The sequence below is a fragment of the Dendropsophus ebraccatus genome, chromosome 8 (assembly GCF_027789765.1).
Source record: "Dendropsophus ebraccatus isolate aDenEbr1 chromosome 8, aDenEbr1.pat, whole genome shotgun sequence".
NCBI classification, from domain to species: Eukaryota; Metazoa; Chordata; class Amphibia; order Anura; family Hylidae; genus Dendropsophus; species Dendropsophus ebraccatus.
The window spans coordinates 40,243,410-40,271,384 of record NC_091461.1 but is presented as its reverse complement, the minus strand read 5'-3'; the positions used below and the strand labels follow the sequence as shown (position 1 = coordinate 40,271,384).

The window sequence follows — 27,975 nt, the reverse complement described above, 5'->3', positions numbered from 1 at the left end:
GTGTGAGATAGGCTTAAACGATCGCAAAACGATCGCAGTGCGAATTTTCGTACGATATATCGTACCGTCTAAACGCTGATCGTTATAAAAAAAAAAATCGTAAATCCGACATCGCTAATCGTACGATCGGGCCAATAATCGTTATGTGTAAACGCAGCATTACATAGCGACTTCCAACTAGGTAATAAACTGTGCAGGGAATTGAATATTAAAATCAATGGGGGAGATTTATCAAACGGTGTAAAGTGAAACTGGCTCAGTTGCCCCTAGCAACCAATTAGATTCCACTTTTCATTTTCCAAAGAGTCTGTAAGGAATGAAAGGTGGAATCTGATTGGTTGCTAGGGGCAACTGAGCCAGTTTCACTTTACACCATGTTTGATAAATCTCCCCCAATGAGTGTGGTGGTGCAGCAGAGCTGTGTGTGGCATAGCAGCACAACACTTGAATAGTTTAGACCAGGCATTACAAAGCAATATGGGGGAAATCACATGATAGGCCAGTTTATCACAAGTGTACCACAGGCACATTTTGCTATCTGTATAATGCTAGATTTACACATGTCAGTCTTTGTCCCAAAGCCAGAAGTGGATTCAAGTGGAATAGAAAATATAAAGGGAGGACATGTACTTCTTTCCTGTTGGATCCACTTGTATTTTAGCACAAAACGGCAGTGGCAATTTTCCACAAAACTGCCATGTTTGAAACCAGCATGACATCAGCGAGTCCAAGCGCGCGTCCAGGTCCAATGAATGAAAATATGAGATCTATGATTCTATCCTGCAGTCACGGAACTAGCACAACCTGTATAGCTACATGTAACGCTGTAACTAGAGGATGAAATATATGGTATATACTGGTGTCATCTTTCATTGTAATCCTGCCCGATGTTTATAGGATCACTGCTAAGAAGTGATTTCTGCAGAACAGGAAGGGTCAGTCTATAATAGAGGACATTGGGGGCAAAAAATCATAAAAAAAACAGATTTATATGAAAATCTATGTAGTAAACAAGGTTATTTTCTGATGACGCATTCCCTGTAAAAAGTGGCATTTATTTTATCAACAAATGTTATCAAAACTGTCTATGAAATGCCTCTGTATTGAGTAAAAGTTATACTGGAGATTGACTCCAATAGTCAGTTTTCCTCCAAAGCTCATTGTAGAACATCTGAATATTATTACAACCCCCATGGAAAGTAATTTCATAAGAGACCATGTGATCTGCACAACCATAAAGACAAGTCTCAAGGATCTGGAGTTTTCCCACATCTGTACAAAGTCACCAATACAAGTCCCACAGAGGGGCAGCCTTTATGTTGTGGTCATAGATCCTTTAGCTTCTACGTATTTTAGGGCCTTCTCCTTCACACTCTGCACTGTCTTCTCATTGCCGTGTTTCTTTTCATATTCAAGGTAGCGTTTAAAGAAGAACTTTATTCTTTTCGGTGCCAAGCTCAGATGGATGACACGCTCAAAAATATCCCTGTAAACACAATGAAGGGAATATGAATACACAGTAACCCATTATCAGTCATAATGATCGTGCTTAAGGTGTCACTGTTACAAAAAACTTTTGACATGTCAATCCTTTGAGCGGAGTCGTGCAAGCCTTCCCATAGGGTCTCCGCTTGACACAGAGCGGAGAGCTCTGCCGCTTAATTCTACCAAATTTACTCAGTGTGAATTGGCCCTTAGTCTAACTTTTTTCTGACTCAGAGCGGAGAGTGGGCACTCTGCAGCGCATCCTCTCCCGATCGGTACGGGTCTGCACACTCAGACCAATCAAACGTCTCTATTATCTGTCAGAAGTTTTTTGTAACGACAGTGACACTTTAAAGTGATATTGTCCTTCCTCTGTGTGGTTCTCCGCACCATCCACAAGTTTAGATGGTGCCCATTTAATATATACCTGTATAACACTTGTCTCCGTCATCTTTCTGCTCTAAAATCACTTCATTTTATCAGTGGATAAAAGTACCATAAACGCCCGCCTAGGTGACACTGTCCACCGATTGAGTAAGAGGGGTGCGCCAGTGTCACTTTAAAGGGGCTGGCCGGGCAGGTGTATATGATAGATAGATAAAATCTTATATAGGCCCAGGGAGGGGTGATTGAAAATAGTAAACTGTACTTCGCTCTTTCTCTGGCTCCTGTGCCGCCACTGGTGTCTTAGCGCTCCATTCCACTGTGCAGCAGATTATGGGTTCTGGAATAGTCATGTTAAAGCCCCCCCTCCCCCAGCCAGTCAGCTGCAGCAGCTCTGTCCTGAAACATCATGACCCGAGAAGTGGCCACACGGCACTGGTGGTCCAATGGTACCCAAAGATGTAAGTGAGCATATTTTAAATTTAAAGGAGCACTCTAGGAACATCTTGTTTTATGCTCACAACAGGGCATTGAGTCAAATATGTATGAGGCAGGGGGAGGGAACTCCAGTCAGGTGCAGATACAGGGTGCCCTTTGTCCTAAAGACTGTAGCATCTCTGGTCAGTCTCTACACTGTCTACTACCTGGGCTGCTATGCAACCCTCTCCCTGACGTTATCGCTAGAGAGCGGACATATCTTTGTCTATTTAGTCGCTCAATGGTAGGTAATTTCTAAAGAAGACTATTACACCCACAAGAGGCTTTTGCAGCATGGTCTGTATGCTGGTGGTCAGTCACAGCTTTTTCCATATTCGGTTGCTGTGCAAATTATACCAGACCATAAAAGTACAACCAATAAAGGAATCATGCATACCGGACTTCCTTCTGGCTGCCATGCTTCATCATCATGTCGATGTACACAGACCAGAGGTCTGTACGTTTAGGGTAGCTGCTCAATGTGCTTTCGAACAAGGCCTTGGCCCGTACAGCATCTCCCATGCGGAACTCCAGCTGAGCAAACTTTGAAATCAGATCGACATCTAAAAAAGGAAAGGATATTACACAGATCACAATGACCGCTTCCTGCAGAGAATCACAATATTGTAATATAAGTGCAAATCATTAAAGCTGGAAAGGACAAGTCTTCTGTTGTTACTGCATGCACATAAGTATCTGATGCATCATTGTGATATCACACCAAAGCCCATAAGTGAAAATTGCAAGGACCCCATGCCTAATAAGTTCTGTGGATGAATCGGTAAAGGGCTTGTGGAATGACCTCTGCACAGGTCACACAGCATGCCTACAAATGTGTCTCATACAAAGAATAGGGTCTGGAGATGTCCATGGGGCCTATTGTAAAGCATATCATAAAATGCCAGTAAAAACAGGTCAGGTAAGATAGCCGCCCTTATAATAATGTACTAAAATATCACAGTCAGAAAATACACACAGATTAAGCTGGAGGGAACCAATAGTCTAAAGGTAACAGTAATATCCTTCAGCATAACAGCCATCAGGGTCACATAAACCTCAACCCCTGAAGGAAGTACGTGCTGTTATGTTGCTTTGTCCAGATTGTGCTGTGTCACACAGAAACTAAGAATGAGAGAATAAAGTCAGTTTTTCCTAATCTCCCTATTCACAGTCCTGTCATGCTGTCAGTCTCAGCTGAATTATGGCAGGTCCTGGCTCACTTTGAGCAGCTGTACTGGGAGTGAAGTGCGTGTGTCTTACGTAAGCTAAATGATGGCCAACGCATCACTCATACTGTGCAGTTCTAGAGAAAACGCCCAATTTTTCTTTTGTCGAGACATCCCCAAGAAAAATTTATATTCTCTAATTCTTTCTAATATAAACTTAGTTGTATAAATCTCAACATTCATGGAAGATTTTTTTCTTAAAGGGAAACTATCAGCTGGTTAGACAATCCTCAGCGCCCATAGGGAGCTAGGTCTCTTACCTTCATCCTCTGCACTGTTCCTGTGCAGTTTTGTAGTATAATCCTGTGCCCGGTAAGGCCATTTGGAGCACTGGGGGCAGGGATACTGCCTAATGTGCTAATCCACCACAGAAAACCTGCCCCTTCTAATAATTATCAGTGGGGCGGGCCAAAACATTGCTCTGAGGAAGATAGCCTCACCCTCAGTACTACAAATGGCCTTACGCAGGGCTGTGGAGTCGGTAAGCCGCAGCTCCGACTCAGACTCCTGAATTTTATCAGGACCGACTCAGACTCCTGCTCCTTCATAAATGGCCGGTCAGATACCAGGGGAGTTATTTATCACACTGGTTCAGCAGCCTCTCCCTAATGTCCTACATGATCATGGTGAATAAAGAACTACTGTATATAAAGCAGCTTCTTCTGTGTGTGCAGAGGATTCAGCCAGTCTCCAGCCTCCATGTCCTGAACAACTCAGAACTAGACTAGATGGAGCAGGTGGTTATTCCTGCTGACAATCTTCGATGCCAAATCCCTGTGATACAGAGGGGTCAGCCATACTAATAGAGTCACACATAGTGATGTTGAGGGTCACTGTGGGGGCAAGCAATAGCACACACACACACACACAGCCTGCTGCAGCCATAGCACGCGCACACACACACACACACACAGCCTGCTGCAGCCATAGCGCGCGCACACACACACACACACACACACACACACACACACACACACACACACACACACACACACAGCCTGCTGCAGCCATAGCACACACACAGCCTGCTGCAGCCATAGCACACACACAGCCTGCTGCAGCCATAGCATACACACACAGCGTGCTGCAGCCATAGCACACATACACACACAGCCTGCTGCAGCCATAGCATACACACAGCATGCTGCAGCCATAGCACACATACATACACACACACACCCTGCTGCAGCCATAGCACACACACAGCCTGCTGCAGCCATAGCACACACACAGCCTGCTGCAGCCATAGCACACACACACAGCCTGCTGCAGCCATAGCGCTCGCGCACACACACACACACACAGCCTGCTGCAGCCATAGCACACACACAGCCTGCTGCAGCCATAGCACACACACAGCCTGCTGCAGCCATAGCATACACACACAGCCTGCTGCAGCCATAGCATACACACACAGCCTGCTGCAGCCATAGCGCTCGCGCACACACACACACACACACACACACACACACAGCCTGCTGCAGCCATAGCGCTCGCGCACACACACAGCCTGCTGCAGCCATAGCAAACACACAGCCTGCTGCAGCCATAACACACACACAGCCTGCTGCAGCCATAGCACACACACACAGCATGCTGCAGCCATAGCACACATACATACATACACACACACACACACACACACAGCCTGCTGCAGCCATAGCACGCACACACACACACACACACAGCTGCTGCCATAGAACACTGAAGAAAAACACACAATCTTCTCCCAGAGAGAAAACACCACACTGAGGACTGAGGTTACTGCTACACTACTTATGTCTTCTCCTCCTCCTCTATATTACACAGGATATCTTCATATTACACTACTGCTCAAATACAATCATCCAGCATCCAGGAAGAGAACAGCACAGATCTCCCCCCACACAATGGACTCTTCCAGCTCAGAAATAAACTGCCAAATAGTGGCTGACAACTTTTCCCCGACCACCCTTATGTAATAGAGCCAGTGATCTATTATAATGTTGCTCATAAAATTTATTGAAGAGCAAAACTTATAAAATTCATATCAAAACTCAATTCTAAATTGTTTAAAGATTTTTCTAAAGCTGGAGTTGGAACATTTTTTTCCTGACTCCAACTCCGACTCCAGCCAAAACTAGCTCCGACTCCAACTCCAGCCAAAACTAGCTCCGACTCCGACTCCACAGCCCTGCTTACCTGACACAAGATTACTCTACAAACTGCACAGGAACAGCACCAAGGATGAAGGTAAGAGACTTACCTTCATCCTTAGCACCCTGTGCGCAACTGGAAGCCATCAACAGGTCAGATTTGTCTAAAAACCTCTAAAGGTAATATAAATCTTGCTCTATGGATGTTCTTTTATGCCAAGCTGCTTATTGTTATCTTCAAGACCGCCGAAAGTAGAGGAATGGGAGAGTTGTTGGGACAAATGTACGAGGAGAATTATCTTAGGCCTTAGAGAGTAGTCATCAATTTTTTTTTTTCCTCTTCTTCCCCCGATACTCCGATGGGGAATGGGGGTGTGTGGGTATGGGGGTGTGTGGGTGGTTAGGTTCTATGAGGAGTCGTTCTGTATTCTTTGTGTAATAATGTATTTGATGTGTGGGGGTTGGAAGGGAATAGATCAGTGTTGTAGAGAAAGAAGAAAAGAAGGGAATTTTCTATTACCTTTGTTATTATATTTAAAATGAAAAAATAAAGAATTTAATTGATGGTCTATATTTTGATATTTTGACTGGGGCCCTTTCCTACAAGTCATCCCACTGGGCCTTAACTTAATGCATCTGATCACTTGTACATGCTGTAAAAAGGTTGTTTCATGAAAACCCACTCTGTACATGCAATTCCCATTCAAGCGTCCTTGTATTACATGGGCTGTTAGGTTGCATTCACACGTTCCTGGTTCTGCTTGTAACACAGAATGTGTGTAATGGACTCTCCCCCTGTCCGGGCAGCATCTGTGATAAGATGCTGGGAGCGGGGGAACTGTACAGATATGCGCCGCGCTGTAATGACAGAGCCACGCGGCTGACGCATAGGCTGGTGCATATCTGTACAGTTCCCCCGCTCCCAGCATCTTATCACAAATGCTGCCTGGGCAGGGGAGAGTCCGTTACAGGCATTCCACGTCCGTGTTCCATGCGGAACACAGAACGTGTGAAGGCAGCCTAAGCCTCTGGTTTGCTACTCACGTTCTTTTTCTTGAACACACTTTAAGGCTCGCTCCAGTAATCTGTGTGTGGCTTCAGATTGGCCCCGTTTCAGAAGGAACGTAGCGTATTTCCACCACACAGACTTTTCCTGCCGGAAACGCTTCACCATGGTGTTAAACAATTCTTCAGCCTCCTAGAAACAGGATAATGAATTATGGTAAAAACAAGCAACAGTGAAGTTCCACAGTATTCACAACTACCTGATCCAGTATACAAAATGCTGTCTATTGTAGAGGGCAGAATTAAGAGGCTGCTGTATAAAGCAATCTGCTTGGGCAATTTCAAATTGGATTTTCTACCCAAAACTGAGCAGACACTGGATCGCATCTTATTCCAGAACTTGGAATGAAGCAATTAGATCTAAAAGCTCATGGATCACTAAGGGCATCTGCTTGATGTAGAGCCAACGTGTTAAATCCGTTCCTTCTCACCTTTAACTTCTCAGATTTGATGTAAATGTCCACCAAATGCTGGAAGGCTTTCAATGGATCATTGTACTGAACGGCTCTTTCAAACACCTTCTGAAGGGTCTCTTCTGTGCCAAAGGTGTTCTCCATGTTCAGCATAGCCACCCATACAGTCAGCTTTTCTTGCTCCTCTCTGGAAAACATCAGAATTAAATTGTTGGGTTATACTGACATATACTCTGTAGAGTTATGATTCCAGGCAGCATGCAACATCCTTACCGGAAGTAAATGGTCTGCAAGGCTCGCTCGGCCACAGCTCGTGCTTGCTCAAGCTCAGAGGCTTGGAGGTGGAAGTCCATGTATTGGACCCAGTTGGCGGCAATGTTTGGAGAGCTTATGACAAGACGTTCAAACTCATGCACGGACTGCGGCTGCTCATTTGAGTTGGTGGTATCCTTTACTGTTTGCGGTTTCTGTAGCTCTTTTTTTGTTTTCTTATTCTACAATAATGATGAATAAAAGGTTCAAGCTATAGGATATAGACTTTTTCCTTCTCCTTCAGGCCAAACCTAGACAACTAGAGTCATGGGACCCCGACTCTGCTGAGAGCCCAGGGTCCAAACCATCAACTACATAACAGTATCTTACGCATATATTAAATTTATTTAAATGGGGAGAACAGGAAAGAAAAATCAGATCTGTGTCCACACATTCAACTTTAGCCAAAATGATTACAGGAGTTACAGATTGTGCTTTTTCCAATGACAAGTATACTATAATATAAGCGGACGGTACCTTGGTTTGCTCTTCATCATCATCGTCACTGTCTGAGCTGCTCTCCTTTGCATTAGTTACAGACGTCTTCAGATTATTTAAATTAACATCCCAGGAAAACCCAGAAGAGACCTGAAGCCGAGGAGCCGGAGGCTTAGTGCAGGCAACCGTCTGAAGATCATAGAAAGCAACTAGCATATAAGTGATACAAAGACCAAACAGCAGCTAGAATAGCTATTCAATATGTCTACATTTGGATAATAAAGATCCAACCAACTTTCAGTAAAATACCAGAATTACATCACAGCAATTACAATCTTGGGGGAATTCAATACCCGTATTTTAGCTCAAAATCAAAGATTTTGCTTTGACTCCTAATACCCCAATGATCAGGTGTTTAGAGGAGCCTCTTCAATGCTTACTGTTGCTTGTCCATGCATCGCCATACTATAAGTAGTACAAGTTGTACACAAACTGCAGCTTTGGCTCATTCAAGTGAAAAACAAACAATGCTGCAGTACCTGGCACCGCCACAACTAAAAGTATGGTGATATTGGTACAAGCACTGAGGAGTGCACAAGCGCCATAGCCTCTTCAAAAAGCTAATCATAAGAGAAATAGGGAGTTGGACCCTCACAGATCTAATATTTAGCTTTATGTCACCAAGACCATCTATTTTCTGGTGCCACTAGTAGGCGACATTAAGCAAAGAAAAAAAAAAGACATTGACTTCTCCCAGCCAGGCTATACCCCCCTCCCCTGCAGGCACTGAGCTAATCCGTTTTAGCTAAGTGTCCATAGGAGGCCGACACTCCTGCAGTTTTTTTTTTGTTATTTTAGTTTATTTTTTTCACCTCTTCCTAAATATTAACGCTATGTTGGGCCCTTCATGTTCGGGATTCTTTTGTAAGGTTTCAGGGGTTGGCTAACCTTTAGTGGAGTAAAAAATTATTAGCTTCCTCCCTATGACTCACTTTTTGGTTATTTTTTTTCAGCTCCTTTTCGTTCTCACGGCAGTGAACCTCAACACCGCTGTCCTCATCGTCTCCAGTCTTTTCTTGTTTTTTCTTCTTTTTAGTAATCTAATAAGAGAACAGAAAGCATGGATACAGACTGAAAGCAGCACCTTAATGGTAGATTGTGCAATTATTTTTGCTTTTTTGAATGAGGTCTGGCTTTAATAATGTATAGCTAGGTAAGGAAAAAGTGCAACACACTTGAGAATACAGCACAAGCGTTTGTTTGTTCATTCATTCGTGTGTGTACAGACCACAATACTGTATATACATTACATTACAGAACTAAACAGATGTGAAGACAAATGTGACAGGGCAGAAATAGATCATAGAGACAATGGTTGCTGCTGAGCAGCTGCTCTATAACATAGCAGAGAAGGCATTGATGGGTGCACACAGTGCTGCCACCTACAGGTCACACACATCAGCAGCAGGGATACCTTGTCATTACTTTCAGAGTCTTTTCTACTCCTCTTTGAACACAGTTCCGACCTCTTGGTGAAATTTGAGGACTTCGGAATAACATCTGGTTTTCTTGTATCCGTAGAGAGAAGTGAAAGGTCCAAGTGCTGCTCATGTTTGTCAATGCTGCGGAAAGGAAACACATATTCACTACATGCTCATCTCGCTTCATCAATGGGATACTTCTCTTTGCTGAAAAAGTATAACTTACGAGAGGATTTTGGCAGTAAGCAGGCTTCCATCGGGGATATAGGAGGAACAAGTTTTAGGATCTTTAATAAAGTAATTACTAACATGTTTGAACCTCACAAGGCCAGCAATGGAGTCTGATAACCTGCGATACATGGGGGGGGGGGGGGGGGATACAATATTATATAAGTTACACAATACAGGTATAAAAGTCTAAAATGTATGTATGTATGTATGTATGTATGTATGTATGTATGTATGTATGTTTGTTTGTGTCTCTGTCAAAGATATATAATAGGAAGAGAAAAGCTGGAAATCCTTACCGCAAAAAGACCCCTTTGTCTGTAATTCCACTCACAAAACCAGAAACCAGCTGTCCCTCTTCCAGGCTGTCAAGGGAAGAGATTTCCTTATCCATCACCTCATCTCCAGGCATAGGATTTATCCTACAAAGAAAAATGTATAAGTAAAAACAATGTACCAATGTATCAACCCCTTTTAAGTACTGAAAATGAAACATTTTTTTTCTAATCTGTTTCTATTTTCTATATTTATTATAGGGGCAGCCATAATAGCTGAGCCTTTTCTCTGTTAACAGCATTAACAGTTGTCTTACAGTAGCTACCTGGACATAGAACTGGAGAGGACTCATTGACTTCTGTAGGCGAGTTTTCTAGGCATGCTCTGTGACCTGTGTAAGGGGTCAGTGTGCAGGGAGAGGGAGAATCTTACGTATATACAGGTGTCACAGCCAACATCACCATCTCCCTGTCATATACACATATCATTATTGGGACACTTAGGGAGGAATGAGGCAGGTTTACAGCACAACTCATTGTAATGAACAATGCAACAAGCAGAGAAGCATACAGGAAATACAGCAGATATTTCAGACTTGCTGTAAAGAGATAGTGTGATGTGTAGATCAATGTTCTGCAGCAGGTCTTGAGGCTGTGTTCTCGCTTTTTCATGCAGAGTCATATCGAAGGACATTACAAGTTCTGCGAGAGAACTTGGAGCAAGAGGCTATTATCATCCAGATGTTCCAGCTTCAGGAAGCTGGCAGGAGTGCTGTGGGATGGGAGTAGGCAGGGTGGGAGGACTGTTGTGAACACAGCTGAGGATAAGCAATGTATACTGGGAATTGTGGTACCGAGCAACTTCTCAACCAGGGAATACAATGACTATCTGACATAGAAAGGGACCCACAAACCGACAGAACGAATTGTGACAGATAAGCAAATGCTATATGCTTCCACAGCACTCCTTTCAAATTACGTTTGGCGGCCAGATTGAAAATTGATAGATTTCAGGATTATTGTATGATACAAATAGTTAAATATCCAAAACACTAGCAAAGGCCCATAGCACACCTCTACTGCTCTGGACGTTCTTGGCATGGACAGAGGTGGCAGCAGAGAGCACTGTTTCAGACTGGAAAGAATACACCACTTCCTGCAGGACATACAGCAGCTGATAAGTACCGGAAGACTTGTGTTTTTTAAATTGAACTGATTTACAAACCTGTATAACTGTCAAACACCAGTTGATTTGAAAACATTTTTTATCCACCGGAGTACCCCTTTAAGTAAACAATATCCACTCACTTAGCTAGGTGTGTGTGTGGAGCTATTAGTTTGTGCAATTGGCTGTAAAGCATATGTAGGGGAATCAAATAAAAACTGTAGCAGCAAAACTTTCTGGCTTTCTCACATCCAATCACTGCGCTCAGTAAGATATAAAATCCGTGCTTTGATTGGCGCTGTGGGAAAGCTCCTCCTATGGTGTTTGCAAGTAAGGTGGCAAATAGACAAACTACTTATGTGGAAACAAAAAAAAAAAAAAAAGAAGGAGGAGGATAAACAGGAAAAACCACCTTCATAGCATGACCATTTGCTTACCGAGATTTCCGAAGGGACACTTTTATTGTCTTCTTGATAGAGAGAATGTAGCATCTGAATTGGAATAAGAACAAGGTCACAGTTATTACAGCAGGGTTTCTGGGAGGAGGAGGATTCCAGGAATAGAAAGGAAATACTAAATACAATTATATTTGTGGCCATTTTACAGTATACAGCAAAATCTTTAGTCCAAATTAAATGACAGTATTATTTTGGGACATGTGTGAAGCAACTTGCAAAAAGTGCCAAACATGTCTGTATTTTGCCATGCAAATCAACCCTAAGGGTATGTGCACACTACGGAAATCATGCGGGTAACTTGCTGCGGATTCTGCCGCTCGTCCCCGCTTCACTCTCCATCCGTCCCATAGACTCCATTCTATGGTCAGGCAGATTCCACTTTCCACCCAAAGAATGAACAGGTGGTGGAATCCACATGACCATAGTACACAAAATGACCCACAATAGACAATAAACCTCACAGCATTCAGATACATGCACAGCAGCACTAATAATAAAAAAGAAAATCACTCTCTAACCTTACAATCTTTCCTACGGGAAAGTTTTTTACAGGACTGTCAGCATAGCAGTCACCCAAATGGAAGAGGCTGGCTTTTCCGGTCTTTCCAGAGGGCAATGATATTTCTAAGCCGGTGGCTGGATTTACCGCCTTCACACAGCCCAGGGCCACACAACCTTCTGTCAGACTGTCCTCTACAGTGAGAAGAAAAACAAACAATAAAGGGATGGCATTTCCATTTGTTATCCTACATTATATATTGTCTTATAGGGCATCTGAGATGCTGCAATGGCAGCTAGAGGGATCTGCTACACAGCAGGCACCTGGATCAAGTAAGACTCAAGTACTGTGGGTGCTGAAGTTCTTACCTATCAGTGATAGAGAGAGCGATTTGGGGGAAGGAGCTGTTCCGAGCACAGTAGCAGACAACGCCTGCCCTTGCTTGAAATGTTTTCCTGGACACTTTAACACCTGAAAAGTAGAGCAGACAGATTCTTGCTTAGGTGAAAAAATTGATGCATTATAGGATTTACATAATTAACATTTAACTAACATTTAATTAACATAGTTAACATTTTCCAGGTGTTTATAAACTTTTTAAATGTTACAATCACTCACCGTTTAGATGCTTTCAAATTACCAAAACAAGCTGGGAGATAAATTTTACTCTACGGCTGGTTCACTGATATCTCCACCTTGCTGCACAAAGCAACTTCCACAGACTTATAATGCATCGGCAGAGATCAAAGAGAATCTGAGAGGGAAGAGCTCAGCCACATGCTTCTCCTGGCTTGTTTTAGAGATCAGTGGCGGTATAAACAATTAGAGATCGACTAATCAAAACCGCTGGTCTGTCTCTGTGATATGGTTAAAGTGTCCCTGCACAATTGACATAACATACCTTGGCGGACTTGGAAATATGAAGGCGTTCCACCCGCCCACGGATCTCAGAAGTGATCTCCACCTCAAGACACTGCTTCATTTTATTGTACTGCAGAGAGAATGAACATTGTTATGAAGGTCCGGCATTAATAGAATCCACCAAGTACAATCTGTTACATGAAGACAAGATAAATGGGGTGCTAGAGAAAATGTTTCTGGTGTACAACTAACAAAGAAAAAGGGCCAAGACTCTCCAGTGAGCGCCGCTTCTCCCTAGTTGAGCTTGTGCATTGTACCTGCTTACAGATCTCTATTCATTCAATGGAATAGGATTGAGATGCAGCAGCAGGCACATACAGACTGTTATGTATAAGGATGAAGCTTAATCAATTAAGTTGTGCTCAGAGCTTGAAGCTAAATTTTACCATTTATCACTGTTATAAGGCCCATTGTGCAACTTACCTTAGCCACATAGCAGGTCACCTTCTCCCCTGGCATGTATGTTTTCGCACTCTGAAGTTTTGGAGGGGTCCCGTTGGTGTCCATCAGACTACAAAAAAAAAAAAAAAAAAACTAGACTTGAAAGGGTGAAGCTACCAATTTTAATTCCCATAGGTGAGCCCCGCATCTATTACCAAACCACTGTTTTCTGCCAGTGTTACAATGGGAGCTTGAAAATGGCATACACAGACATCTTCCATTCTGATAAAATATCTCTATATAAAGGGATTGCAGAGATTTTCCATCATTTTTGCTAAGGACAGAAGGTGACACAGAGGGTCACTTACCTGGGGAGGATACTGAGATCCAGGATGGATTCCATCAAATGTGGATGAGTAATTGGCAGGTATCTGTAAAAAAAAAAAAAAAGAAGCCATGTTTAATATTGTAGATCATGCGTATATAATCACAGACTGAGCAGTATTTTTATTAGTATCAGAAGCTAATCTTACAACCAGCCTAGACTTTTAACATCTAATAAAAAAATAGGCGCCAGATTAACAGCCTGACAGTGATACCGTCCTCCCTAGGAGATAACAGCACAAAGAAGATGACTTATACACCCAAACAATGTGGTGCCATACAAACTTCATCTCATAGACAGAAGTGATAGATGCTAGTACATTGGTTAGCACCACTGAATAAGACTAACCAGCCTCCAACACCTTGGGGGAATCTGCAGCACATGGCAGAAACCAGGCATACCCTAAAGGCTGTATTATCCATGCCCTATCCAAGCACTGACGTCCTTAGCCTATTACATTGCTTACATATGGGGCAGGCAGGGCTCGATCATTCATGTAGCCCTTCAATTGTATCATTTGTTGGTCGCAGGTCACCTACTATGTGGCCAACAAAGGTTTTGCAGGTTAAAACCATGTGATTAGCCGACAAACAGGAAATTGTCCATCTGTCAGCTGATCACTGGGTCTATTACACATAGTGTATAGGCCCTTAGGTGATCCAAAAAGTTCCTTAAAAGCAGTGTGAATACAGCCTTTGGCAAGAACACCTTTACTGGAAAGAGGGAGACATACACTTTTTATAACAAAGTGATGCACAACCTACGGAGCTCCTGCTGTTGCAAAACTACATTTCCCATCATCCCCGGACTTCCTTTGGGTGTTGTGTCTTCTCTGTGTGTCAAAATTCTGCCAATTAAATTCAATTGCTGTCTACTAAATGATAGGGCAGCGGTGAAACCCTGCTACAACTTACCTATGTGTTTTTACATCTCGCCCTCCTATTACTCGGCAGGTTACAGTCTGCTTAGGTCTCAGCTTGGATGTAGGGAGCACCCCCTCTTGCACATCTTCCAATATCTGGGAGGCATGTATAGCCCCTACTAGTTTATTAGTTATAGAAACCATTACAGTGGTGGGCTTCACACTCTCCACAGTCCCTGTGACCACTTCCCCAATCATTGGCTTCTTCTTCACAAACTCCACAGCTGCTTTATTATGTTGTCGCTGTGCACCTGTGGCTTTTCGCACAGCTAGGAGGAGGCCATATTCATCCACACTCAGACTCTTTATTGTCACCACGATTTTTTGCCCTGTTTGTAACTTTTCTGAATCAAACCGGTAGGTGTCATTATAATGACATGATAGAGGAATCGCTGCCATATGAGCCGTATCTTCCAGGGACACAACAGCAAATTCTTCTGCCACATGCCGAACCACAGCAGAACGTGTTGTACCCTCGATAACCTGAGAAGAATAAGGTTATCATTGGGGTCATTTCAAAAATATACTGAAGATATAATGTACAGAATCCTTCATATCCAATGGATGAGGTCTTCTTTTGGCATTGCCTTCATTCACCACTAGAGGGTCTCATCTGTATGCAAGCTTTACTCATTGTGTGGTATACAGCCTATATGGGTATTCCCATATCATGAAGTTATCATTACAAGTTATATACTACAGTGTAAATTCAAAGGCCACCAAACTTTTTTGTGTTTAGTGCTCGTAAATATCTTGCAGCTGCACAAAGGAAGGATTTTGTACCATTTTTGTACTAGTGGTTGGACCCCTACCCATCAGCTTGTAATCTTCTATCCTGTGGATACATTCATGAGATGGGAATACCCGTTTAATCAAACTAGAAGGAGTCCTATACAAAAGTGGTGGTGGGTGCCATTATTGGCTGAGAAATACAACAACTAAGATCTGTACCACTTACTGTCTCAACCGATTTCCGAAAGAGAGTTACATCCATGGAGACGTGAACATGAGACTTCAGGAGATCAACATGCAGAACCACAACCTTTGCTTTTTGTCCTGCAACCAAATTCTTTGCTGTAAAAAAGGGAATGGAAAATGTTAAAGTGGTTAGTGCAACCCTTTCTTCTGCTGTTTCTTTCCTATCTGCTCGCATAGCGTTGTGCAAACCCAGTGCATCTGTAACTCATTCTTCCTCCAAATCACATTTAGTACTGTACAAATTATAAGCTCAGCAGAGTGTCGTCCTGTTTAGTTGAGTGCACTTTCACCAGCACTACGACATAGCATTAAGGAGTATGTGCTGGGCTGTAACTGGCCAGATAACAGCATGGAAGTTACTGTGTATGTACCTGCCTCCTGAAATGGAGAGAATGAGAAATAGCTGTGGGCCACGGAGAGGACTCTTAGGCTCAACAACAGCAGTGTGAGCACTAGTATCAACTTGTCACAACTCTGAAGAGTTAATCTACCAAATCCATGCAGGTTTATGAAAATCTGTACTGCAAAGTAGTAACAATAGACCAAAGCCACGGCATATAAGATTAATGTTTACATCAAACCCCTTCAAAGAACATTACAGGATAACACTACTGATCTCGGGATCTAAATATGAAAGCTATAATAATTTAGCTTGCACATGGAGGTCATATGTATTACCGGTAACCTGATGCTGATCTGCAGATATTTTCTGGGCTCCAGAGATCTGGCCAACGCTGAACAGAACTGAACCGCCCTCTTCCACTTCCTCAACTACAAGAGTCAGCTTCTTCCCTGGGACCAATGAGTAAAGACTTTCGCCATCCTCTGGGTGGTCTAATAAGGCAAAAATAAACAAGAAAGAATGATACAAGGTATAAAGGCCGTAATATAATATATAGTGAGATCATGTATAAAGAATAGGGGCAAATAGGTCGTTTTAAAGGGGTTATCCAGTGCTACAAAAACATGGCCACTTTTTTTCAGAGACAACACGACTCTTGTCTCCAGTTTAGGTGCGGTTTGCAATTAAGCTCCATTCACTTCAATGGAACTGAGCAGTAAAACCCCGCCCAAGCTGGAGACAAAATTGGGGCTGTCTCTGGAAGAAAGTGGCCATGTAGCGCTGGATAACCCCTTTAACACTGCAGTAGTGGTTTTTGTTTTGTGTATTTTGCTGCAGAGAAATATGCATGTGTACATTTTTTTATTTTATGATTTCAACGTCGGGATTTCAATATAATCGGGAGAAATCAGTTAAAGGGGTAGTGCGGTGATAAACATTTATTCACAAAATAACACACATTACAAAGTTATACAACTTTGTAATGTGTATTATGTATGTGAATGGCCCCTTTCCTGTGTTTCCCCCCACCCGCCCTAGACCCAGCAGCTGATGACGGGGCATAGGGGGGCCGGCATGAGGGACGGATGGAGTGGTTCGGCCGGCCTCCCCAAGACGACGTCATTGTCACAAGATGGTGGCCGGGGGTCGACACGAATGCAGTAAGTATAATGCACCAACACTTCCGGGTCTAGCGTGCGCGGGGTGAAACACGGGGAAGGGGGCCATTCACATAACATAACACACATTACAAAGTTGTGTAACTTTGTAATGTGTGTTATTTTGTGAATAAATGTTTAGCACCGCACTACCCCTTTAATAATGTAAAATGGTAAACAACAAGCCGAGACGTGTTCTGAAAACAACCAATCGCACCTTCTATGGTAAGAAGACTCCTCGAGAGCTGAACTTCACTGAAATACTGGCTCAGACGTGCAAAGCTCTCAGCCGAGCGGTCTTCGGGGGCGCATTCAGACATCTTCAGGGTCAGCAAGAAACGATTCTTCTTCTCATCTAAGTTTGTGATTTTGGCAACAACCGTCTGACCCACCACAAAATGGTCATTGATGTTCGTCACAAACTTGTCACTGATTTTCTATTGTCACAAAATAGAGGTAAAAGGAAATAATAAGTCTTTCAAAAATACAATAAGGTAGATTCAATAAATATTTAGAGACAAAAACATACATATATTTACATACAGCTAAACTTGATTACTTACTGATATAGGGACCAGACCGACCAGTCTATAGGGGAGCTCTACAAAGATTCCATAGGGCATAACATTTTTCACAAATCCAGTGAACAACATCCCAACATGGACTTCAGAGATGTTGTCGACAACTGGATTGTCTTCTATGAATGAGATGAGGGCGGCTTTCTTGGTTACAATCTGAAACTTTTTGTAAAGGAATTTCTAAGAATCGAAACATTTTACCAAAGACAATGCAAAGGACTTTGCTAAAGGGCTGTAAATAAGCATTCTAGGGCGTATAGAGTAAAAAGATACAGTTTTGCCTTCAAAGGTGCCCAGAGTCATAACTCCTGTAAGCTGATCGTCCTTCTTTAGACAGTGCCACAAGAGCTCACAATTCGCAATGTGATCAGACAGATGGGCCTTAGGAAGAAACGCAGGACTTTCCTCGGGCAGGATCCGCACATGCACCCCGTCATCAGTCTTGCTTACAACGTTTACATCGACAATCTGGCATAGAAAAAAAAACTATTACAACTCGACAAAAAGTTAAGGAGAAAGTTAAAAACTTCAGCCCCCACCACTAAATCCTTAAAGAAGACGTCCCGACATATGAAGGATCCCATAGGAAGCGGGGGCAGGCGAGAGGATAACAAGCAGTCCTTACTAACCTCTTCCCGTACCAATGTTGCGCCACGTGACCCCTGCTGAAGACATTTCCCCCTGAATTGTGATGATGTCACAACTCGGGAGGGAAATGCCAGTCCCGGCTGCTGCACTGGTTGCTCAGCCAATCCCGCCCCAGTCACTGATTGGCTGAGCCAGTTGTGACGTCAGCTCAGGTGGATATCCCAGAGCCCGGCGGAGGTCCTGAAGTGGCAAACCATCGCTGCAGAGGCACGGGGAGAGGAGAGTTTCGTTATGTTCCCCACTGCCCCTGCATTAAGGAAAAACAACCTGTGGCCGGACTTCTTCTTAAATAGTTACAGTCTGGTGTCCAATCACTAGTTCATACTGTAATCCACTTGCTTTCTTGGTGTTACTTGTCCCTGGCTTCTACAAGCCTAGCATTCTTTAGTTGGTGTTTTGTGAATGAATGGCTGCAGCACCACACCTTACACAGTAAGAAAGTTTTATTTGTGACCAAAGTAATTTTATAAGCAGAAGGATGTACCGTAACTTCTGCATGGTGGTCCCGCATTACACCAAAGCCTAAACACTGGCCAGGGGCCATCCTCCATGTACAGTGTCAGCAGGCCCCAGCCATGTCTCCAGGATATGTGCCCGTATAACATTTCAGCGCCTTGTTTATAAGCTCTGTGAAGTCAGGTTTTTAGGTAATTTTCTTATCTATTTTTTTTTAACTGATTGTTCCTTGCTGCAGACAGAAAGAAATGCTAAGACCCCGTAAATACCTTCCCATATTCATAGGTCTTCATGTCCTTTTTTAAAGGCCTGGATTTCTTTCCTCCGTTCTCATCTTCCACTATCTTGAAGGACAGCAGCAGTCTCTCCTTCTCTGGATTACACTCCATCACTCTTACTTTAACCACCTGAAAATTATAAAAGGCCACCATTTAAAAAGGAATATGTATGTGTCACCAATAGGAACTATAATCCATCTCATGAGATCTTCTGACATGTGACTCTCCAATAGAGCTGGATAAATTAGAACATTGGATCCAGCATTTAAAACATTGTGTTTTCACATCTACATTAAAGCGAATGTACCATGAATAGAACGGCATCGGTGTGGGAAAGCCAGTGCCATATTTCGGTTCCCACACTGGTCTATTAACTGGCCTGGGCTGAAGCTCTGAAGGCGGGCCGGCCTGTCCCCAGTAGGAGGAAACCTCTGCGTCATAGAGGGGCGGGAGTTTCCTTCCACTGGAGGCGGACCGGCCCTCCTCTGGTGCTTCATTCTGGGTCACTGCTCGATAACAGACCGGCACCATACGCGGGAACTGGGCCGTGGTTCAAAAAAAGCCTGCACAGTTCTATCCATATGCTACACTTAAAGCGAATGTTAAACATTCGATTTGAAATTGGATGTGAACGTTCAATTTAAGAACTGCAAAGGAAGCGCATTGCAAAATATAATGCATGCATTTTTGTACATGGTGCTTAGTGAGCTGGGAAACATGATTTAGCAACAGTCTTTCTCTGTTATATACAGTCTGACAAGCCTAGTGATGCTGATCGCACCATCACAACAAACAGATTTCCTCAACTATTTGCCATTCATTACATGTATACGTGGGAAAGCTGTATACCAGCCAGTATGACTGCAATCACAATTTTCAATATAGTTAGAAAACATCTATATCCAAGAGATAGTTAAACAAAACTTGACTAAAAAGAAAAAAAAACTCAAAGTATCGTTCTATTATGGATTCATGGCTTTTTGATGGCTTGTTCATGTGAATGTTTTGAGACCACTTTCTGTTCAGGAATGCCCCTCAAAACTGCAAAGGAAGCCCCCATTTCAGTAAACTGAGCAGGGACTTTGACATGAATACAGGATCACAGAACTTCTCCCTGTCGGAACTATTGTCGCATTAGTAGATGGACCGCCTAGTGGCAGCATCACAGTTCAGGTTCTGAATACTGTAACATTACCTGTCCCTTATAGAAAATGTCTTGGGGCGATGAAATATACTCAGAGCTCAGCTCCCGGATTGGCGCCAGCCCATGTACGTGGTTATAAAACTTCATGATGCACCCAAAATCTTTTACAGACCAAATAAAGCCATGGGTGATCAGGCCAGGTGTAGCATCATGGTAGGAGGCAAGGATGGGTAACTTGGACTCTATCATAATTTTCTTCCTGGTCAAAATCAATTTCTTGGCTGACGGATCCACATCCAGGACCTATAAGGTAATAAAGAGGAAATATTATACGTGTGAACCGACATACAGCTCCCGACAACCACCAAAGTGAGATTTCCTCACCCTGCACTTGATCTTTTTGCCACAAGTATATATCTTCTCCGGCTGCTTGAGGGTGACATCTGCAAGGTGAAGAGTGGGCACCAGACCATTAAGGTGCTTGGTGATGTCCACTACCATTCCCAATGGGGTTAAGCTATTCACAGTACCCTGTACAACAGAAGGAGATTAGATTATAACATCGCATGATACAATTCACTACAATGTCCATTTACTGGTTATTATAATAATGCCCTGAAAGTTATGCTCATAAACTGAATAAATAAATGTGTATAGGACATCTCAATACAGAGGCAGGAGATGTACAAGATGATAGTTCCCTCCCTAAAATCCCCAGTAATTCTAGGATTGTGTCATGAAGCCTTCCTAGTGCCATAAACACAGGTCTTCTAGTATAGAAACATATCCCATATAGAATACATTTTATGCTGCAATGTGCTTCTCAGCAGCGCATGTTGACCATTGCAGCAGAGGGGATTAGTTACATATCTACAATTGAGCTTGCTACCTTGATTGTGGTTATAATATAGGTATAGAATCTCTCTAAGCGCTACCCGCTCCATCGCTCTCCTCTATGGAATCCATAGAGTTTCTATAGAATCTGTCTCCTGCAGTGAGAAGAGAAAGAGAGATGAAGTGCTTAGATGAGCGCTTCTCCCCTCAATTTAGTGATCTGAGGGAATCTACACTACCAAACCTCAACTTGTCAAAAGTTTTGATCAGTCAGGGTCCGATTGTTAGATAGCCGAGGGCTTCTCCTGGATCTAAGTTCTTCACTTCCCTGCTGCAAAAGATGGGCTCAATAGACTTATAATGGACAGAAAATAAAGAAAGTTGAGGGGAGCAATAGCAAGTCTACTCCAATGAACTGTAAATTTACCTCTATTATTTGTCCAACCTGCACATCTTCATGTCTTAAGTAATTCCCTTCAATAACATCTCTGAAACAAAAAAAAATGTTATTTAAAGGGAAGAAGTGTTCAGTTAAAACATTTTTGTTCACACAAGGATCGTTCCAGTTCTTACCACTGTCATTATACCTATTTGTCAAAACAGTCTAAGAATTAAGTCACATGGCAAGTAGAATCATCTGCCTCTAAATTCACTCGATCTTCATTTAAAATCAGAGAGGAGAGTTTAAGGTTTCCATTGATTTAAATGGGGCAATTCTTGCAGAAATGTCCAGAAAGTGACATTGGGGGAGATTTATCAAATATGGTGTAAAGCGAAACTGTCTCAGTTGCCCCTAGCAACCAATCAGATTCCACCTTTCATTTTCCAAAGAGTCTTTGAGGAATGAAAACTGAAATCTGATTGGCTGCTAGGGGCAACTGGGCCAGTTTCACTTTACACTATGCTTGATAAATCTCCCTCATTGTGTTTGAAAGTCTTGTGCATTTTTCAGCATGGAGTGAAATTTCCTATTGAAGTCAGTAGGAAATAGTTTAGCATGATTCTGTATGCAAATCGGCAAGGATTTTAGCCTTGTGAAAATGCCCTTCAGGGGTCTCTATATCAGACATGTATTATTCAGGGAAAACAAAAAAAGCAAATAACTTACTTTTCAAAAGATAGCAGAAGCATCTCATCCATTGGGCTAAACCCTACAACTCGCCCTGTATGGACTGTCCCTACTTTGAACATATCCAGAGCTGCTGGGTTTTTAATGGCAAGTTTTCTTTTCTGAAAAACAGAAACAAGGCATAGTATCCAGAGACGTAATAGGCTTATAAAAGTCATATGGCATTTTACACAGAAAAGGGTACTTATAACCCTAGTAACAGGGGACCTTTTCCTCCATAGGATAGGGAATAACAAGCAGATTCCAAGAATGGGGACAAAGTTGTGTCTGGAATAAAAGTAGCACACCATGTGTGGGTGGCCAGCAATCCATTCACTTTCTATGGAACTGCAGAGAATTAGTAGCTGTACAAAGAGCGATCAGCTTGTTATTCCTTATCCAATAGGTAGGGGATAACTTCTTCAGATGGGAATATCCCTCTATTGACTAGAACCAGGCCATATACAGTATCTTACCAATGAAATGGATGTAAGAGACAATAACAGGATACAGTAGAATCAGTAGGGCCCTCCTCCTAACAAGGATTGGTATAACATGTGGATATGAGGACAAGTGAAAAACCCAACTAGACTAATATCCCTGCCCCCACCATCACAAAGGGGTCCACTGTTACAACACTTACAAATGCAAATCCTAATGTTTCATCATCTATTTCAAAGATGGCGCCAGCGCTCCTATGCAATGCTTTCACTGTGCAGCTCTCCTGTATATTGCCAACCCGATCACTGCTCAGCTGCTTCACACAGCTGCCAGGCTGTAAGAAGCTCTTATGAAGGGTCAGTCTAATGGTCTTGGAAGATCGTTCAATCCATAAGATACAAGCTTTCACCTGTACGGGAAGCACAATATTATTAAGTCTTTTTATGTCAGAGTATATGAAGATAAACAGATAGTGAAATCTTACTAAAGTGGGAGTGACTATTAACTTTTCATATGTAGAATGAGGAAAATCCTACATTCTTATGACTAGCTCTCGGAACATACTTGCTGATCTGTCTGGTAAGAGTTCACTTTCTTTGACTCCAGGTGTAAGAAATCCACAATCCCAGTATAGGACGACAAGAAGGATAATGTGACACGGTCAGAGAAAACCTATAGGAAGAAAAATTACTAAGATTGCATCCGCTTGTGACTAAGCATTAAAGTGTTAGGGTCAATGAAAAATAAAAAAGCGTTCATCAGTTAAGGACTCACTGCTGAACCCCACCGATCGCTAGATATAGCTGGGAGAAGCGTGCAGCTGTGCACCTTACTCCCTGACTCATTGCTCGGAACTCTATGTCGATATCAGTGACAATGATGGCAGTGAGACCCTGAACAATTGGAACTTTTGACCAAAAATGTCCAAAAATTTTTTTAAATTACAGTAATGCTTTACCAAGCACCCGAGGTATGAAATAGAGTATCTCAAGAACAATACCTTCTGAATCTGAGCTTTTACCACCAGACCCGGCAGTAGATTATTCATTGTCCACTTTTGCTCCTCCGTGGCGATGGCTGATGTCACATTAGACTGTAAGATGGACAGGCGAACAACTCGTCCATTATTCTTCACTTCGTCAATCACACAATTTAAATACTGTCCGACGCGCAGAGAAGCCGCTAAATACACAGAATGGGACAATTAGAAAACACTAAGGGAGACACTGATTAAGACCGTACACTGTTCTTAAATTAAGCCCTGCACCCAATTACCCCGCCAGCATTACTAAGATGTGCACATCTCTTAGATAAATTTAGTGATCAGGCGTAAATCATGGTAAATGAGGCGCAGGAGGAGGCCACACTCCTCTCTGCCTTGTTGCCAGGGTTACTGCAGGTGTATGCCACGGAGAAGGTAAGAATCTGCGCCTTCTCTGTGGCATACAACACTGTGCAACAATAATAAATGTCCCCCTAAGTCCTGCACATTTTAGACGGTATTATGTTTAGGTCTATATAAAACTGAGACAGTTAAGTGACATATAACAATGATAAATTGCTCAGTTTAATGTCAAACTCAGACACTCCCTTTATAAAAAGTGTTACATAAAGCAAGCACTCACCTTTACTTGTCTGACTTAGATACATTTGGGCCTTTTGATGAGGTAAAAAAGCTTTAGTGCCACCAATTCCCAGGTCAATGAGATATCCATGGTCTTCAACACTGGATACACAGCCGCAGAGAAACTGAGAAGAGATACAATGTCAGACTACATAGGAGGTACTAGAAGAGATTTGTGTTCTTAAAGCATTCATCCTCATGTCAGACAGTGAGAATTCACTATGTAGAAAGGAACATACCATGCCTGTGTGCAAAGACGATTGAGTCAGTTCTGCATTGACCATTTTGGGGTTCAGAGACAATTTGATGCTTTGAGACCCACCAGACGTCATCTCCAGGGTACTGACTGCGCATCTAACCAGCATGCCTGGTGAGTATAGGTTAGCTAGTGGTGACAGAGCCTATGATAAAAGGAGACAGTTCAGACACAGACTAAACAAGCTGCACAGATAATTTTAATATGTTCTAGGCCTTTTATTCCCTTTTTTTGGCCACTGATGGGATACGTAGGTGTAATATCCATCAGGACCTTTTTGCATGAAAACGATCAGTCATTTTCCTGTGGCAAGTATGTAAAGCTACAGTAACATGGGTGTTTTTAGACCCAGTTAATAGAAGGAGTGCACAACCTGTGGCCCTCCATCCGTTCCAAAACTACAATTACCATCATACCTTTTGGTTATCTAGGCGTGGTGGGAATTGTAGCTTTGCAACAGCTGGAGGGAGCACCCCTGACTTAGAGCTTAGTCGTTAGTTAGGAAGCAGCAGCTACAGTGTCGCAGGTCTCATTAATGAATGGTGAGATAGATCCTTTATAACAGTCCTATTAAGTAAGCACAGGTCCTTACCTCCAAGGGTTCATCCTTTTCCACCTGCTCATTCAGCAGCTTGGTGTAGGCCTCACAGACATTTGTTGCCTGGACGTAGCCTGTCATCCCATACGGCAAGTTAACAGCCAACTCAAAATCTTTGGCTTCTTTCACACAACCCAGAAACAACATGCCGACCTGGAGGCTCTACAAATCAATCAGTAGGGGAGAGTCCATAAGATGTCATGAAGTTAACAGCCTATACAGTACATTTCATACACACTAACATAACACTGATAAGTAATGTTGATTTCTATAACATTTTTGGTTAAATATGTAGCAAATTATTTGTATAGTTCATGCATTTTGGAGAACCCGTGTCTGAACACTAACTCCAAAAAACCTTGTAAATCAAAAGATAAAGTCACCAGTCTCCTCCACTAAATATCTGTGCACCCAAAGATTGACTAAACAGAACATGTTTATGAGAGTCAGCAGTAAGCACTCTCTCATTCTAGGTACCAACCTTAAAATCGAGCAATTCTATGCCTTTGGTCTTGTCTTTTACTACAGCACTCTGCTCAGCTTTTGACGTCTTTGGTTTTCCACCTAAATCATTTTTCTTTTTCTTCTCTTCTAAGTCTTCATTGTATGTCTGAAGAGAACAGAAATTAATGTACCATTCATGCTGCAAACTCAGAGGATTTTTTCATTTTTGTTTCTTTTTTAATTAAGTTCACATAAAAATTAAAAGAGTACCTGTTATTGGGGGAAAAAACTTTTAACATGTCAAAAATTTGGTCATTCCAGGTCCAAAAGTTGAGGCTGATGAGGAGAACGAGCGAGAGGAAGTCTATGCGCAAATCATTTTCTCCCAGCTCAGTGTTGGGTGACCTAGGCAGCCTCATAATGCAAGTTGATGGGGCTGTCCAGGTCGGACTGACACAGTGCAGAGAGAGGAGTGCACAGCAGCGCAGTAGTCTCCCACTGGTGCTCCTGATCAGTCGCAGTCTGAACACTCGGTCACTGTCACATGTCAAAGTTTTTTCTAATGACAGGTATACTTTAACAAAAGAAAAACTGTCTACAATATTGACATTTAAAATACAAACACAATGGGGGAGATTTATCAAACATGGTGTAACGTGAAACTGGCTCAGTTGCCCCTAGCAACCAATCAGATTCCACCTTTCATTCCTCACAGACTTAAGAAAATGAAAGGTGGAATCTGATTGGTTGCTAGGGGCAACTGGGGCAGTTTCACTTTACACAATGTTTGATAAATCTACCTCATTATGTGAGGACTTAATAGGACTCAGTACTCTGGTTGTATATTCCTATGACATTAGGTCAAGACAATGTTAGACATCCTGTGTATACACCAGTCTCTATTTTATTGTTTATAGAAATTTAAAAACAAAAAACTGTTCAATAAAAACTATTGAAACGTTAAAATATTAACACAAAGAAGAAAAATAAACACAATTCAACAAGGACATACAGAAAAGAGGTTGTCATCTTCCCGTGGTCTCTTCTTAGCAGCAGTTCCCTCTGGTTTCTTCTGGAAGCCTCCGCGAGGGAAACTCTCTTCCATAGATTCCATTTTGCTGTATGACTGCAATGAAATAAAAAAAATATCAAAAACTAAGATCAGTGCTACTTTACTGTAATGCTGAAGGGGACAACCTGACTACTATATGTAACGGGCTACCTGTAGTACCAGTACTAATGATTTTGTCCAAAGTACTTAAACGCCCTAGACACCTCTGAATGCATTTTCCCGAATACAAAACAAACCCCGCTTTAGGGTCTGGGCCAAAACCTGACTGGCTCCATGTCACATGACATTAGTCAAGCTCCATAGACTTACATAGGCAATAAGACAGAGCCCAGCTGATCACGTGACACAGAACCGGTCTTCTCCCAAACACTCAGATCCGGAACGATCAAAAATTTTCACACATCTCTATAACACGTCAAACGTTTTTACAAACTGCAGTGACACTTTAATACATATGCCAAAATCCCATTATGACAGGATGCTGACTTCTATGAAGAACACGTCTACAAATCGTGATGTGAACATGTCCTTACACAGATTTCCGGACAGGTTTACTGGACTAATGCATATGGCCCCAAGTGGCTTTAGATCCCTTTTTGACTATTTTTTTTTTAAAAATGGTTAAAAAAAGGTTAAAAAAAATGTATGGGCACATAGATAACACATCCACCAATCAGTTTGTTAATCCCTACCAATACCTTTTGGAGATGGGAACATCCCTTTAACTTTGGATTAACCATATGCAACTCAGAAGGGAGAAGAGTGCTACAACAGCACTGCATCAGCTTCATTCTCACAATCAGTGTGTCGGGGGAGGGGTCCCAGATGTTAGACCCTCTGTGGATCATAAAGTGATGATAGTAAGAAATGATATTGTGCGTCGTGTCTACTGCGCAGCATGCGGGGGGCGACCTGCCTTTAGCCTTTCTGAACCACCGCTTTAGGCAGGGTACTCCTTCAGAGTAGTACACCCCCTCTATATAACAATGAATAGTGACAAGGTGACAGCTGGCAGTGTTCTAAGTGCAATCTACAAAACAGCAGCCCCATAAGAGATTGCATTAAAGACATATAAGTCATGTCTCCACTGCTGGGCAGATGAATGCAGTCTACTGTTCTCTGTTATCAGTCATCTCAGGCTGGCAATGGAAAGGTTGTAGTATACAGGATCCATAGGAGGAAGTCAGCATCACCACAATGTCTATTTTACCTCTCATACAACCTCCTAAACCATTTACATTGCTTTATTACTGTCAGAAACATAGCCCAGACTTAGAATAACTTCCTTTCCTAGATCTGTTCTGCATATGAAGTTTCCCTTTAAGACAGTAACTTACCAGCCGCAGCACTGATCACATACACAGCA

General features: G+C 42.5%; 1 protein-coding gene across 1 annotated transcript; it reads right to left on the bottom strand.

Moving 5' to 3' along the window:
• Window positions 1-361: 361 nt before the first annotated feature.
• On the bottom strand, window positions 362-27,975 carry PDCD11 (programmed cell death 11). The gene is made up of 36 exons (XM_069980233.1): window positions 27,947-27,975; window positions 26,550-26,663; window positions 25,575-25,703; window positions 25,088-25,255; window positions 24,479-24,640; window positions 24,241-24,364; window positions 23,616-23,797; window positions 23,180-23,287; window positions 22,818-23,024; window positions 22,175-22,296; window positions 21,494-21,554; window positions 20,617-20,763; window positions 20,284-20,535; window positions 19,080-19,217; window positions 17,980-18,174; window positions 17,692-17,862; window positions 17,346-17,565; window positions 16,307-16,462; window positions 15,609-15,724; window positions 14,643-15,133; window positions 13,712-13,774; window positions 13,386-13,473; window positions 12,943-13,032; window positions 12,410-12,512; window positions 12,061-12,235; window positions 11,522-11,575; window positions 9,944-10,066; window positions 9,643-9,765; window positions 9,410-9,557; window positions 8,928-9,035; window positions 7,975-8,124; window positions 7,459-7,679; window positions 7,204-7,372; window positions 6,752-6,905; window positions 2,744-2,909; window positions 362-1,486 (listed from the first exon to the last, which is right to left on the bottom strand). Exons 2-36 carry the CDS (start codon window positions 26,649-26,651, stop codon window positions 1,315-1,317), a joined length of 5,358 nt encoding a protein of 1,785 aa, XP_069836334.1. The 5' UTR covers window positions 26,652-26,663; window positions 27,947-27,975; the 3' UTR covers window positions 362-1,314.

Bases quoted from the DNA above. Each gene is read 5' to 3' on its own strand.
- PDCD11 (XM_069980233.1), bottom strand. From the start codon at position 26,651: ATGGAATCTATGGAAGAGAGTTTCCCTCGCGGAGGCTTCCAGAAGAAA. The intron at 21,555-22,174 runs GTAAGTTATTTG...TTTTTGTTTCAG, and splicing joins CTTCTGCTATCTTTTGAAAA to AGATGTTATTGAAGGGAATT. The intron at 12,513-12,942 runs GTATGTTATGTC...TCTACTTTTCAG, and splicing joins ATATTTCCAAGTCCGCCAAG to GTGTTAAAGTGTCCAGGAAA.